Genomic DNA, 15,692 nt, shown 5'->3' on the forward strand with positions numbered 1-15,692 from the left:
GATGTCGAACCTGCTTCTTCAGCCACACCTGACTGTATAGTTGTTATAAAGGTTATTCGCGTGACAAAAGCGTGATAAGCCACTTGCCCAGAAAATTTGATAATGGCATCCACTCCAGAGGCACACGACGGGCATAGTTTGTCAGTACCCTCCAGTTGATGCCTTCTGAAGAAATGAGCACTGTTAGGGCACCCCTGTTGGCACCCTCATTTTTTGTACGATGTGCACGATGATCGGCTACCGGGATACAGGGTCGCCACAAACGAGCCTCCTAGAGCCCTCAAATCCTCAATAGTCCTGGAAGCCAGGCTAGTCGAGGAAGACTGCATACTACATGTCTACTCGAAACGCAAAGCTCAACTTAGCAACTAATTTCTCCTGATGAGAGCTGTGCCCGCTTCAGCACTCCTGCGTAACACAAAAACTGCAACAACTAAAACTCTTTATTATGAGAAATAAATAACCATCCAAAAATATAAAAATCGGAAAAGAGAAACAGACAATAAAGTGGCTGGACTACCAATTGTTTATTCGCAAGTCTGGGGCTCAAATATATACAGGGCACTCAGTAACACGATCCGCGCACAACTGCTATCACATCAACCCTCCTTCGAGGAATCACAGTTTGCAACGACTTCAGCATCTTCAATCTGACCGTCTATCTCCAAGTTCCGGTTTCCTGCTTATTGTACAAAAGTATCTTTGCAGAAGCAGCGTCAGAAAATCATTGCAAAATACAGTGATATACAATAAATCGTCAAAAAGAACAAGAAACAACAAAAGCGACAGAACGCGTTCAGCGCATAGCAGTAAATCCACAACACGCAGAAAGGACTTCTTTATTAGAAGTCATTTGCTATCAAGGCCTGGTGATTATGAAAAAACATATAATGCAGCAGAACAATCACTACAACATGCGGCTCCTTTCTTTGCAAAGGAGCTCCTTTCTCCTGCAAAGGCTCCTTTCTTTGCAAGAACCTCGCGCGCTGTCTTATTCGCGACTCCTGCCAAGAACCTTGATACTGTCAAGTGCCGGCTCCCATTTCCACTCTGCGCAGTGAAGAGGTAGATTAGATCCAGTTCCCTTTTCTAGCGATTTTGAGTGCTCTCATGCTGCGAATTTCATATACCACACCAACTGCACAATCTGCAAAGCATTCACCATGCCTCTTTTCGCACTGGTGCTTTTTTCTTCGCCCATTACGTGTGCACAAACCGCTGAGCTGTCTCGTGGCCGAGAAAACAACAGGCACGCCATACCTGGCCGCAACATTTTTCAGGCTGTGTAAAAGCAAGGCTTTTCCCTAGTTGTCTAAGCAGGGATAAGATTCCTTATAAAGTGCTAGCATGCGTCAAGGTGCGGTTACCTCGTCAACACTCTACATATTCGCAGGACAGAGCCGTCGTCAGCAGAAGGTGCTAAGGCACGGTCAATGGAAGATAAAAATATATTGCATAGCACCGGTGCAACACCAGGAACAAACATGTTTGTTCCAAAAGAAACAACAGTGGAGCTAAGCACAACAAGAATCTTTGCACACCAATACCTGGTAAAATTTGAAACGATGTATCCCCATTGAAATCAGTACACTCGCGCATACTGCCTCAGGCAGTTCTGCGCGTGGCACAGACTATAATAAACCTTCAACATCAATTGAAAATAAAAACCCAACGTCCGTCTGCTTTCTCAAAAAAGGTGTCACATCTGTCACATCCTTGGTAGCGAAGGGAAGAACACGGCTAATTTGCGGTTGACATGAATTGCTCTCGGTAACAATACATCTGAAAAGCACATCGGGCATATGCGTTACCTCTAAATGACCCTTCTTGCACTTGCTTGGGCTCCATATCCTTACACAGGCCTATCGTTATGGTGTTCACTGTGCAGGCTTGTCTGCTCACCTGAACGAAGTTTTTCTATAGCGCGGATTCGTTGTGATGACAGCCCCAACCGCCAACAAAAAGGCCTCCCTATAGGAGGCCTATAGGGACCCCTTTTTTTTGGAGGTTGGGGCTGTCATCACAACGAATCCGCGCTACAGAAAAACTTCGTTCAGGTGAGCAGACAAGCCTGCAGAGTGAACACCACAACGATAGGCCTGTGTAAGGATATGGAGCGCACTAGCTCCTTTTTGTTTTATAGTTTGGGGCTGTCATAGACTGGCTTTCTCCCAAAAGGACGGTAGGCAGGGAGTAGTTGTAAGCTACTTCGAAGACGACGACCTATGACTTTTTTATGGTGATAAACAAGACGATTCGTGGAGATGACAGCCCCAACCTAAAACAAAAAGGCGGCCCTTTGTTGTAGGTTTGGGTGGTCATCAGCACAAATCCGTCTTTTTTACCACCATGAAGAAGCCATAGGTCGTCGTCTTCGAAGTAGCTCACTACTTGCTGCCTACCGTCCTTTGGGAGAAGGCCATTCTGTGCAGTTCGCGTTAGGCGATCACTTCCGCCAGAAGCTCCAGGACTGCGTCCATGCCCGACGCGCTCCAGTGGACGCAATCCTGCCGCCTGGCCACTCCTATCCTCCTAAAAGAAATAACAGTCGTTATTTTGAGCGGAAAATGTTGACATATTTACTTACCTTTCATAAAAACAGTATTTCACGCGATTTTTCCGCAGTATGAACAGGCGGTCTATCTGCACTGGCACCACATTGTCTGCGTAGAAATGAAAGCAATCATTATATTTTATAGACTACGTTACGAACTAACTTACCGTGGTTCTGTTGAGTAATCCACGTGTTGACTACTTTCAAAATGCGCCAGTGGGTGCTGTTGTGGGCTGCACAGGCGACGGGTGGTAGCGTGAGCAAAACAACCACGGCACAGCGCCCGCGCAGCCACTCCACAATCTCCCGCAGGGTGGCCACGAGCTGCCTTGCGTCGACCATGGTACGCGCCTGCAAGAAAAAAAAACAGGGAAATGAGTTTGCACGCATAATGCCGATGCCGTAAACAAGCGTACCCTGGTAAGGTCGTTGGTGCCAACCAGGACGGCGACCATGGGCTCCACGTGAGCCACCCTGCGTAGTCTCCCGAGCAGAGTTGCCGCAGTCCCTCCCGGCATTAGGGTAGGACTTTCTGCGCGGCGAAATTTACGAGCAGTTAGGCACTGCAGTTTCAGAAAATGAACCATATTTGCTTCTACGGCCAAACTTACCGATCTGGCTTCGCGGAAGTCCAGAAGCACGCTCCGCCAACCGCAGGAGCATGCTGTCCCCAATGAGCTGATGCTCGTAAATTTTCGCAGGTTGGTTTTGAAACATCTGAATCAAAACGAAAAAAAATTACTTTTAGGGAATCCCCAGTTATGCCGCGAGTATATGGAAAAAGCAATACTTACTGCTGATGATCGAGGATCCTTGTGACGGGACGACGGGTCGCAATGCGGTTGCTACGCTGCTGGCCCGTAATTTATACTGATGGGTGCACCCGGCGACCTCTCTCAGCTTACGTCATCAGCGCAGGTGTTTCCCGTCTCGTGGACAAAACTGGCGCTGTACCAAGAAGGCTCTTACCAGGAAAGGAAAGGCTGCGAGGCGTCTCTCGGGGATAAAGGCCGCGGAGGATCGCTCGACACCTGCAAATTTTTTTCAGACCCGAAAGTGGACAAGTTTCTTTTCATTTCCTGCCTAGCCCCTGCTGCCTTGCTACAGAAGGTCGTCCACTCTTACTTAGAATGCGCTAGCGCGTGGCCGTCCTCTTTGGAGGGTGGTGGTAGTGGTTTATTTAAAAAAAAAAACCTTCTTCTGCGCCACTTTGCTGTGGTGAGCGACTGTGTCGCACGCGGTGGCCCTCTGAAGAGTGCGGCCTTCTAACTAAGAGTGGACGACCCTGTACTTTCTCGACAGCTCCCTAGGAGTACTCGCGAAGTCACATGGCGACATTTCAAAGGTTTTTCATCACCGGAAGCATGGCTCTGTTCGTTTCCACAAAGAATGCGAGAGTGTCTTCCAGGAACGAGACCTTCTAAAACAAGCCTTTCCGAAAGCTCACTTACAGATTTCCGCAAATGTTCCATTCATCTTGCAGTTTTGCAGGGTGCAAAATGTCCCATTATCTAAAGTGACCATGCACTGCAATGGGCGTCGCGCAGGGAAGCCAGTGCTTTTGTAAAGGAAAACTTCAGTAACCGAAAAGCGGGGAAAGTGGGTAAGCTGCTGTGTGCGCTAACGTAGATGCAAGATCAACAAATAGCACATGCCTGCAGGCAGGCGTGATGCCATCTTCAATTTTTCGTATCAACACGTGGCTTGTTTACTCGAATATAGGCTTCACAAAACGTTTGACGCCGGGTATAAAAGCTAACTTCATTGGCTCATACTTATTATGTTGGGTATTGTACAATCATAACGAATCGCTGCACTGATAACTAGGTCTGCAGGCTTGCAAAAATTTGCAACCATGCTGAGCCCCTCTGACCACGCACCGCAAAAAAGAAAAACGTACATGGGTGCTTCGCTGCCTTACTTGGGGGTTTCAGTATACCACGCATCAGACAGGGCATTACACCACCTACTCCTTGCTGTTCATTCCTCCAGCGTCCCCTGTCCCTTTCAGTTCATTTTCTTTTTCCGTACAATGGTCCATTCTGCCATCCTATTCGTTATGTGAACGCGTAGCAATTTTTCTGACCTCACACGTTTTCTGGGTATCGCTTCCTCGACTCAACATGGTAACCATCTTTCGTCCCAAGTATTCGCTACCTGTCCGACTCAGTAAAGCCGGCACAGCTGCACCGGGTCCTCGCCTCCTGGAATATCTGACGATTATGTCGGAGGCTGGATGTCCACGCATTGTGCATGGGCATGCAGCACGCTTTGACAGAGCTGGTTGTCCTGCAGCTGCGAAGGTTGCCGAAAGCGTTTGCAGAAACAGTAACCAATTTTCATGCAATTCCACAACTGTAGTAGAGGAAAAGCCGCAAACTAAGCTACCTCGCTGCACATGACGCGAGCGCTGCACAGCTTGTACATTCCGTTGGGGAAACGTTGTGAGCGACGCTTACGATAAAGAATAAATGTCAGGTTTTTCGAAATGACCTACACGGTTCTCTGCATCCTGTTACGATTATGTGAGCACGTGCGCTGCTTTTGTCGTTGCGAGATAAAAACGTCACTGGTGCTAATCTAATGCTAATCACGACTGTACTTCTGCTTTCCTGTTTCAGGCAGGGCTGGCTGCGTTGTTTATAAAGGAGGATGATACAACATCATACAAAAACCTTCTTAGTGAATCTGCAAGAATCCAAACGCCGGTTACGTACCCTGCAGAGCTAAAGCGCCTTCAATGTGGCGGCGTGGCCTATACTGGGAGCAGGTACTAGGTGGTGCACTGACAACAATCGCGCATCTCCATCATGCTTATGACACGCTTTACACTCGCACTAAAAGGACGTCTTCCAAGCCGCTAATTGGAAATTGTAACATATCTCCTGCTGATACAGCATGATTGATTCGAGTGCAGAACACCCGTTTCCAAAGCTCTGCCTTGTTAGAGCTGCGTGACAAACGCCCTTGCAATGTATGTCCCATACTACATAAACCTCGTGTGTCAAAAACCCCGTGCCAGAAAGCTTGCGACAAAAGCCTCGTACCAAAACGTATTTGCCCAGCAGTGAGTTTGGCGAACACACTACACTTGGTCCGGCAAGGCGAGTGTGTAGTCTCAGCAGCCGTGCTCCGCTGTAAATAAAGTTTTATTTTTTATTCTGGTTCTTAGTGCGAACTTTTTTTTGGTAATGAGCAACTAAATATAATGTACATACCTGAATAGAGCTACTCTCGCTCTGCTAGTGACGACGACCCCTTTCCGCGATAGGTCTAACGATTCCGCAGGTTTCGTGTGTGCAATTTCCGCAACCGTCGAACGCGAATTCACGTTTTGGGGAATGCAAATGGCCAACAAATGAAGTTTTCACAACGGTGACCTAATATCGACTATTTTCACAGTGCAGGATGCACATACAATGAAAGGAAAGCTCTGGTCGGACCCAGACTGCCGCGCTCTTGGGCAACATGCAGCAGTCACCGGCGTCGCTTGTGGATTAGGAATAAGGACGTTTTATTTCGCCATCGAACGTACTTCAGGATAAAGCGATTCAAAATTGAATATCACATCGGAGAAAGCAGGGACAATTAGAAGCGTCGGTCCTACGCGATGTCAGCAATCCGGCCACCGAATGTTTCCGAGGCGCGCGATCACATCGGCGGTTTCTACAAAGTTGTCGCGCTGCATAAACAAGCAAAGGAACAACAAGTACACAAATAGGATTAATAAAACAAAAGCGTAGCTCTCGTTTTACCTCACGCGAACAAACATAGCTGTTTGCATACAGCGCTGTAAAAAGGAGTACTGGTGTGCAGTCGCCCTGTGTTATTGGCGGAGCGAAGGGATGGCGACGTCAGTGCGGGCCGTGTTCGTGACTCGAAGGGATTCCAAAATCTCGAATGCCTTCGCGGAGCTCCATTGACTTGATAGTATGTCAGCCAAATGCCATTGAATAGTTCGTGCAGCTGCACAAGGCGACATCCGACTCGAATGACACTCGGTTGGAAGGTATTTGAAACGCCCGTGTAGCAGAGATATTGCTAATCTCAGGCTCGTGATGCTTTCTTAGATAACAGCATGCGATCAGACGCGAAAGCAATTACATCTGCTATGACATATTTTGCAAGTATTTGCGAAAACAAACTAATTTTCACAATGTGCTGCAGCACCGATCGTCACTACCTGCAACACCCATCGTCACTATCATCATTTCCAAATAGCACCTCTTTTTGCCAAAAAGCATTTATAATTGTGGGTGCAGGTGGTCTCCAGAGCAGTAACGGGCAGTGCTGGCTTCAATAGGCAGAAATGAAAGGGGTGAGTCATCTGTGGACACGCCTTCCCCGGTGCACTTTACAAGGCTACGCTGGCGAACCTGACCGCGTCTTGTCGCTCGAGTCTGTTGACTGTCAGGACCACGCATGTAACTGCGAGCGCATAAAGGCTACTGGCAGTGTACGTTCCCCCCACCCCCCGCAGTTGTTGACGGAGCAAGCGTCGTTCCTGGAAAGAAACGCGCAACGCACCGCTTCACCACGACGGTGAGAGCAAGGGTTGGGTGCCGCGCTAAAGATTTTTATTACAAACCCCACTGCGCCCAGGGCGGGTGCGCCCTGACAAGTTGTACCCACTCCCCGCAGCAGAGGCACACAGGTCTGTCTCCTCTTTCTAGCCTGGCCTTGGCTGCAGAAGAACCTTGGATTGGAACGGCCGCATGTCAATCGCCTTCGCAAAAATCAGCTTCGCAGAACTGTGAAACCCCCTCCCTATTGTAAACAGCGTGACGTCAGAAAGTTGTGGCCCGGTTGGCAGAAGTGACAACTTTTGGTTCTGAGCCGGTGTTGTTGGTCCCGAGGGCTCCTTCGCCGCCTTTTTACCCCGATTCGAGACGCCTCGCCGGCCCTCACAGGATAGAAGAGGGGAAACGCTTGCGCTGAATGACTTAGGCCGGGTGGCAGGAGCGCGCTCCAGGCGCCAGTGAATCCGGCCGGTGCCTCATAATAGACCTCTCCCTGATGTAAACAGTGTGACGTCAAAAAGGTGTGCCCCGATGGGCAAAATCGTCGAATTTCGGTTCTGAACCGGTTTTTCAGGTGCCGAGCACTCCCCCACCAGCTTTGTTCCCTGATTCGAAACGCCTGGCAGCCTTCTTCTCCCAGTGTGAGCCTTCTCGGTACGGCGCATGTTTTGCCCTTCGGACCAGAAGCACGTGCGTTGATGACGTGTGTCTTGAAGGAAGCCAGTTTTCTTTGCACGTGTTGGCCTGCCTGCAAATTTGTATGCGCAGTCGCGTTTTTTTTCTTTTTCAGGTGAGAAAAATGTAGAGCCTAAGATGTGTGTCCCAGAAAATAGTGAAAACATTTTTTTTTCTGTCAACTTGAAGGAGCGAAAATTGCTAATTGATCACGTGCACTCAGTGGAGCAGATTGTCAATGAAAACTACCTCCATGGGGAAGTGACAGAAAGTGTGTGTCCTAAGTGAATCAACTTGAAATTCGAGGCTAATACAATGGGGTTTTGTTACGTTTTGCGCTAATAATAATAAACACAATCTTTATGCGAGCATAAAGTGATCTAAACAGATATGCGAAGCTGAAGAGATTACCGCGCATGCGGGAACACTTTATTTGCAGAGCCATCGCTATATGTGCTCATTCATGTGCAAGCAAACATTTTGACTTAGAAGTTACATTCAGCCAGAGCAATGCCTACTCCCAATATCTTAGAATGTCATGAAATATTGAGGAAAATAGATGTGTGTGTAAATGATGGCAGATTTTTTTCACGTTTCATGACCATGCACACAAAAGCAACCGCTGTGGCGAATGCTATTTCAAGGCCGGAATGCGAAGACAATGCAAGCATGCTGCTGCTGTATGCTTTTTTGTAAACAAGCATGAGGAACCGTCCTGGGCAAGAGGCTGAAGCGTTCGTCAGATCTGGTAAAATGTAGAGTTCCGGACCCTTCCAATTAGGGTTTTTTCATAACCACGCTAATGAAAATCTAGTCGTAAATGTTTATCAGGTAGACGAGCATCATTTTGAAAATATTTATGGTCTTTCTTCTAATTTGTGAATACGGATCGACACTAACGGCATATTATGTTCCCCGCTTTGTAAACCAGGTCAAAAAACAATTCGCGATGTAAAACCTGCTTCCCACATAACCTTGCTGAATTATCCTGAAGTCCTTGATGGTGTTGCTGAGAGGGCTTCGAAATCTGCTGAAAAATAGCTCTTAGACAAAATGTTTTCACCAATGTCATCCACAGACCACCCAGTCAAAGGACTTCATACCGGTTTCCAATAAATTTCACCAGAAGCTCTCGGCCCCTCGTGTTCACGGAACTATCCTGAGTAGTAGTAGTAAGTGGCTTTTATTGTAAATGAAAAAGAAGGTAAAAGGATTCTTGCCAGCGCCGGCATCTGCTATCATGTCTAGAAGCACCTGAGCTGGGGGATGGAAATGGAAAGCGAGATGACAGTGAAGGGGAAAACAAAGGGTAGAGAGAGAGGGAAAACCTTCCCACCTGCTTGTATTTCCATTACGCGAGGCGATACAGCCAGTGGGAAGGACCGCGAAAGTTGCCGGCGACCTGACACGTGAGGCGCGCACTTCGGGAGAGGGCGACCGCGCTCTCTCTCTCTCACACACACATACACTACGCTCGCCCGCTCCGCAAGCTCCCCTCTCACTCGCATACACCAAGCTGCCCCGCACGCCCGCAGCACAATTTTCTCCATTCTTGACCGGAGCGGAATTCCAGCCATGACTAACAATGAGGGACACCACCGCTTTTGAGCACCCGCGAGCAGATTGGCACTTGCGCTGGCACGTGGCAAGTGCCAGCGGTGCGAGCAGCAAGCCCACCATAGCAGACTTCCATATTTATGCAACTCACCTACTCCTATCTAGACACTACACGCGCATTCGTGCAGCGCCATGCGCAGCAAATGTCGCTGTACTATTGTGGAGCAGCTCTTCCGGAAACCGCCATTTACAAGAGCTAGTTTTGAATCATAATACCCTGTAGCCGAGACTGACAACTGATTGCATTTCTAACGATTTCGATATCCGTGGTTTGCACACCGCTGAGGGAAAGTACTGGTATTTCATGCAGTGCAAACAATGGCAAGAGATGCTGGCATTGTTTTTGCTGCATTGCGCGCATGCATATCACCAGCTACGCTCCCATATACCTTTCAAGAATGTTATCCGTGCATTCTTTTTTTCTTGCAGTGTGTGATTGACATATAATTTTGGGGGCATGCTTTGCCACTACAATGCTAGTGAAATCGCACTGTCCACACATGCACTTCGCCACTGGTAGAGGCAGAAGCAGAAGGCTTCATTCACTTCCATTGATGTGCATTTTCAAAAGACAAACGCATGTTCCTTATAAAAACAGGACCATTTTATTGCAACATCTGCTAAGCACGTTCAGATGCCTTGCACAACTCCCCCACACATCATGGTGGCAGCCTGCAAGCAAACAAGTCCATACCAATGTCATATGTGAGTCTATTTTCAGGAAGTGACAGGAAATGTCAGTGCTCAAAAGTGGGTATTAGCTTGCTCTTTACTGCTCAACCATTGCAGTTACTTTCCATTGACTTAGTGTTTCAGTAACACACAAACACATATGCTTACCTCCCGTCATACAAAAATGTGAGGGCAGTAACGGAAAAGGAAAGAAAATATGTGCATAAACATAGCAAGTGGACTGAAAAGTCCTTACATACATCTAAGTAATTTGCTGCCACTGTAACAATGAGAGCAGATAAGTTAGGATAAAAGCCTGCTGAGCACGATAGAAACATATTCTGCTTACGCCATACAGGGTGATACAAAGCTGCTGGAACAATGATACACTGCTTGTTTTGATGTCACCAGCAGTTCACGAAGAAAAAGCTTACCAGCAGAAGGCTGTATCCATTACACACAAGCAGAAAAATGTGAGCTGTGAGGTTGAATATCCCTTGAAAGTGTATATTGATACTGTGCTTCCAAGGAAAGTGAACGCCACAAGCGGGCTAGTAGCAAAAGAAAAGACGCAGCTATAGAACAGAAGAAAGGAGCAGGCATAAGAAGTACAGCATGTCCAACTAAGCTATACTTGGGGAAAAAGAAACAACTCAACAGTGCCGTTGCAACGGACATATAAAAGCCCCACATTTTTGAAAATATAAAGCGCAAAGAAATAAAAACACACTGTTTCATGTTTCATATAGCAGGGATCTCAACGGTTACATTTGAAAATCAATTACAAGCATATTTAGAGTGCATTCATCCACAAATGTGCTTCAGCGCCTTTTCAGCTAAGGAAAACACCCAACTCAAGCAGGGCTGTGTAGCTTTCAAGCATTTGTATGAAACAAGTGATAAGTTTATAGCAAAAATACCCTCTATAATGATTTTACCTCGCATATACTCACCTACGAGGCCATAACAGGAGGGCGGAAAGAAAAACTATATTGTTGCAAAAGAGCAAACGACTAGGCGAGGTCTGATGGTCTGCAGCGGCAAGTCTTCAGGGAGTGCAGACATGTTGCATGCCATTTTCAAAATACAGTACCAGCATTTTTTCCAGCGCTAGATGTGGTGCGTATAAAAATTAGGCTCCCCGTGATTTGAACAGGACAGGAATAGAGGTCACAACTGGCTGTGGTCCTCCACTGGATGTGACCTGGCTGGTGATGGGAACACAAGAAAGATATCAACATAGGTTACAATAACTTATAGTTCATAGTTGCTCAACCATGAGCTAATCACACAGGACAACCTATGAGATAGAGGTGTTTCTGACAGTCATCGTAGTGGTTACACAGTTCTCGCTGGTTGAACCGACTACTGATTGTCAAGCAGGATGTGCCGTGAGAAAGAGGTGTGTCCTGACAGTCATAGTAGTGGTTACACAGTTCTCCCTGGTTGAACCGACTACTGACTGTGAAGCAGGATGTGCCATGAGACAGAGGTGCGTCCTGCCAGTCATCGTAGTGGTTACACAGTTCTCGCTGGTTGAACCGACTACTGATTGTCAAGCAGGATGTGCCATGAGACAGAGGTGCGTCCTGAGAGTCATCGTAGTGGTTACGCAGTTCTCGCTGGTTGAACCGACTACTGATTGTCAAGCAGGATGTGCTATGAGACAGAGGTGTGTCTTGAGAGTCATTGTAGTGGTTACACAGTTCTCGCTGGTTGAACCGACTACTGATTGTCAAGCAGGATGTGCCATGAGACAGAGGTGCGTCCTGAAAGTCATAGTAGTGGTTACACAGTTCTCGCTGGTTGAACCGACTACTGATTGTGAAGCAGGATGTGCCATGAGACAGAGGTGCGTCCTGACAGTCATCGTAGTGGTTACGCAGTTCTTGCTGGTTGAACCGACTACTGATTGTCAAGGGAATGTGCCATGAGATGGAGGTGCATTCTGACAGTCATTATAGTGGTTGCACAGTTCGGGCTGTTTGACAGACTACTGTATTTTCAGGTGTACAGGTCGCATTTCTTTCTGAAATTTTCGTCGGTGCGACTTATAAACGGAATAAATGCGGGTCGCACCAGCTGCTCCCGAAAAGGTGCTTGTGTGCTGGTATGGATGTGCTGCGCGATGCCTAACTGAGCCGACCACTACCGCGTCCCTTATAGTCCATGTCACTTTGTTATGTTTAACCCAGCAACTTACAATTTTGAGATTTGAAAATATCGGTGCGCGCTGTCTCTTGAGCGAGCGGATAACTGTCTCCAACATACTGTTATCTTGTGCATCCGGCAGTCGGCGGCGGCAGCTAAAAGGAGTGCACGCCATTTTCATAATGCAGTACGATGATTTTTTCCGGTGCTAGCTGCGGTGTGTATAAAGATTGGTTCGCCCAGTTAGATAGGAGTCAGCAACTACCGTGCATGGCCTCTGGTATAGCCAGTAGGGAGCGCATGCATGGTGACACCAGACAATCTTCAGTGTTTGGCCATACAGTGCTGCTATTACGCCGTGTCACTAACATAACGTGCACACATTTTAGCCGACGATGACGAGCGCCAGACGCGCAAAATAAGGGTATGATGGATGCAGTTTTCCATTTGTGCATTTTATTTACTTTTGACTGCGCCTTTGCGTGCCTTCCGTATGTATCTCAATAAACATTTTTAAAAGTCCTATCTAGTTTTTAGATTGTATATGAGCTGCCACAATTGTCGGCGCAATTTTTTTACAGGTGATCCTCAACGACCCCAGTGGACAGGTCCGTCTTGTACACCGGTGCGGCTTATGTACGTTTTTTGGATAAACAGCCATCTGAAGGGGGCTACGACTTATACACCACAAAACACGGTACTGATTGTCAAGGGGGATGTGCCATGAGATAGAGGTGCTTCTGACAGTCATTGTAGTGGTTACACAGTTCTCGCTGGTTGAACCGACTACTGATTGTCAAGGAGGATATGCCACGAGACAGAGGTGCTTCTGACAGTCATTGTAGTGGTGACACAGTTCTGGCTGGTTGAACCGACTACTGTTTGTCAAGCAGGATGTGCCATGAGAAAGAGGTGCATACTTATAGTCATCGTAGTGGTTACACAGTTCTCGCTGGTTGAACCGACTACTCGTACGGGAAGTGACATGATTGTTTTCAGACAGTGGCATTGCTTTTCTGCTTCAAACATACATAGTTCACTCCTTTTGGGCACACGCTTCTTTCTTCCGTTTGGAAGAAGCTGTTTTTTTTTTAGTTGGCTTTTCTCTATGGCAAGTCTATTCCATTCTGGTCGGCGGATTTCCATTGAGCGGGTAGTTCGGGGGTCAATAATTTCTGGAAGAATGCAGTCTCTGTAGAATCGAATAAGACTTTGCTTCATTTTGTTCCTCCAGAACTCATCATCTCGCAGCAGCTGCTGCACATGAATTCCTTTTGTGGTGTACACAACAAAGTCACAGTACGACCTCCCAGTAATGTGAAGCTGGCCCTGAATTTGATAAAAGTATTGGTGAGACTGCGGAAGCGTAGGAGCAGTACTGCTATCTGTTTTCGCACAGATCTTTCGAGCAGCTTCCAGTGGGTCCTGGTCTTTTGTTGTGTACGGACATTTGTCCTCCACAATACCATCAGTACCAACCAGACCATCAGGTGAAGCAGCCAAAAAACCATGCTCTATATCTACAAAAAGCCCGCACTGCTGCACCTCATTTTGCTTCAAAGTTTCATACAAGCTCAAGGCTTCTTTCTCATGGTGCCTCCCATGTTCCAGGGCTGCTGTAGTGAAGCTCTTTCTGTGCACAAGGCTTTTGACAAGTACGTCACATGGAGTAGAGTCCTTCCGTGTACAAACGGAATGGAAGTATGATGCTGTAAGGCGATGCTGCCTCTCAGCATGCCAGGCTGGATTATCAGCCTGACCTCGTGTTGCGTTTTCAATTTCCTCCTGCTGCTTGCGATCAACTTGCAAACACTGAAGCATTTCTCTAGTCTTTTCAGAGAACTGTTCAGGTGGCATATCTGGCTGTTCACAGTTAGGCCCATAGTGACGAAAAGATTCGCAGGCCATAGGATCTTTGTGTCTAGGCTTCTGCTGACCACAGTCATCAAAGAGCCGTTTCCTCTGCAGGCTTTTATGCACTCGTTCGTCATTTTTTTTTGCTACATACTTTTTCAGGACAGGTGCTGGACTCTTGTTAGTTGCAGCTTTAGCAGCTATGGCATGCCACTGAGGTCCAAGCTGAAAACTCAGTCCAGCACCTTGGCACCGATGCTCATAAGAGCCTTTTTGGCACCGGTTGATCTGTTTGCCACCTGAAAACTTGGCAGCAAGAGACATGTAGTTCTCTGCAAGGTTGCTTGTATCCCCTGTCACCAGGCGGGCAGCCTTGTCAGCAATAATATTTGCTGCAGTCATTATCTTGACTTTCAGCATTTGAGGAATGCACCCCCAGGAATTTTCACTCTTCGTTCCATCACAAAAATACCTTTTGCATTTCTCATGGCAGCCAAATACATGACTTGGCCCATTCAAGAGATCAGCAGTCAGATCTTGTGCGCTGCGCTTTATCAGCTCTTGCCTCTCCCCTGAGGAGCCCTGAAACTCCCGCAGGGTGCGGGCATAGCGGCTGATTCCTTTGCGGGCACCATTTTTGATGCGTTTTATTCTAGGGCCACTTATGATGCTGGCACTCCCTTTGCATTCTTTCACAACACCGTAGAGGCGAGTGGTATAACATTTGACTGCATGATTGGCACACTCGCTCTTCTTTATGAAACGACCGTAGTCTACCTTCGTGCTCATTTGATGGTAGACAGATGAATCACCATCCCCTATGAAGGTACGGTATTCCAGGCCATGCATCTCTGTACTCATTTTGAACCCTTCCACAATAATGTCAGCCTCCATAGCACCAGAGCTTGCACTCCAGTTTTTGTAGCACGCATGCTCTTTCACCTGCTTCTGTTCTCTTCTGTAGTACTCACAGGTACTGCACAGTTTGTTCCTCACACCCAGGTAAAGCAGCTTCTGCGTGCGTGCTCCAATGATTACCGCAACTCCAGAATTTGCTGAATACCTGTGGCCATGGCTTCTGTGTGACCAGCCGCCGTCAACCACCACCGTGATGTGTGGAGTGCTCTGGTCCTCACAGAACTCCCCTGCTTCAGCCGCCAACCTTCGCTCCTCTTGGCCAGCTTTGAGCATATGCTCTATGAGTACATGCTTCCAATGCTGAAAAACATAATGGTTGCTCCACATGAGTACAGAAATTACCACCCACAACGAATCACAACACACAAACGTGGGTATGAGCGCATGCTGGTTGGTTCTTCATGCTTTTGAAGTGCAAAAGATAAGGACAATGAGAGAGGCTGAAAAGGGAGGGTGTGATGCATAGCTGCAAGCCCTGAGCTTCCTGACCACCCATTTTGCATGTGGTGGACTTCCACAAAGACCAATCCGTGTGTGTTGTCCCTGTGGACAATGACGGTGTGTGCAGTTTTGCCTTGTCACTCGCAATATGCCGCTGCATAGGTGCTTAAACTTTATGCACACCGTGATGTCACAGTCATGTCTGTGGACACCTATGTACTCACAGTTATGAGGTAAAACATGAAATAACAGTGCACAAAAGACCGAAAAATGAATAGTGTTCTTGTTGT

The 15,692-nt window shown here is 47.4% G+C and overlaps 2 protein-coding genes across 2 annotated transcripts; both read right to left on the reverse strand.

Moving 5' to 3' along the window:
- Positions 1 to 2,396: 2,396 nt before the first annotated feature.
- LOC149337410 (uncharacterized) lies at positions 2,397 to 3,651 on the reverse strand. Its single transcript, XM_089554422.1, has 6 exons — positions 3,349 to 3,651; positions 3,166 to 3,271; positions 2,971 to 3,086; positions 2,722 to 2,905; positions 2,588 to 2,663; positions 2,397 to 2,532 (listed from the first exon to the last, which is right to left on the reverse strand). The coding sequence occupies exons 2-6, from the start codon at positions 3,269 to 3,271 to the stop codon at positions 2,439 to 2,441; spliced, it is 576 nt and encodes a 191-aa protein (XP_089410548.1). The 5' UTR covers positions 3,349 to 3,651; the 3' UTR covers positions 2,397 to 2,438.
- A 7,557-nt stretch (positions 3,652 to 11,208) lies between these two features.
- LOC149337411 (uncharacterized) lies at positions 11,209 to 15,254 on the reverse strand. The gene is made up of 2 exons (XM_089554423.1): positions 13,221 to 15,254; positions 11,209 to 11,246 (listed from the first exon to the last, which is right to left on the reverse strand). Exons 1-2 carry the CDS (start codon positions 15,232 to 15,234, stop codon positions 11,209 to 11,211), a joined length of 2,052 nt encoding a protein of 683 aa, XP_089410549.1. The 5' UTR covers positions 15,235 to 15,254.
- Positions 15,255 to 15,692: the final 438 nt, after the last annotated feature.

The sequence above is a fragment of the Amblyomma mixtum genome, chromosome 7 (genome assembly GCF_055824585.1).
Source record: "Amblyomma mixtum isolate Tamu chromosome 7, ASM5582458v1, whole genome shotgun sequence".
Classification (NCBI taxonomy): Eukaryota; Metazoa; Arthropoda; class Arachnida; order Ixodida; family Ixodidae; genus Amblyomma; species Amblyomma mixtum.

Bases quoted from the DNA above. Each gene is read 5' to 3' on its own strand.
- LOC149337410 (XM_089554422.1), bottom strand. From the start codon at position 3,271: ATGTTTCAAAACCAACCTGCGAAAATTTACGAGCATCAGCTCATTGGG. The intron at 3,087-3,165 runs GTAAGTTTGGCC...TTCGCCGCGCAG, and splicing joins ACTTCCGCGAAGCCAGATCG to AAAGTCCTACCCTAATGCCG. The intron at 2,664-2,721 runs GTAAGTTAGTTC...ATTTCTACGCAG, and splicing joins GATTACTCAACAGAACCACG to ACAATGTGGTGCCAGTGCAG.
- LOC149337411 (XM_089554423.1), bottom strand. From the start codon at position 15,234: ATGCTCAAAGCTGGCCAAGAGGAGCGAAGGTTGGCGGCTGAAGCAGGG. The intron at 11,247-13,220 runs GTATGTTTGAAG...TCCCATCACCAG, and splicing joins GCCCAAAAGGAGTGAACTAT to CCAGGTCACATCCAGTGGAG.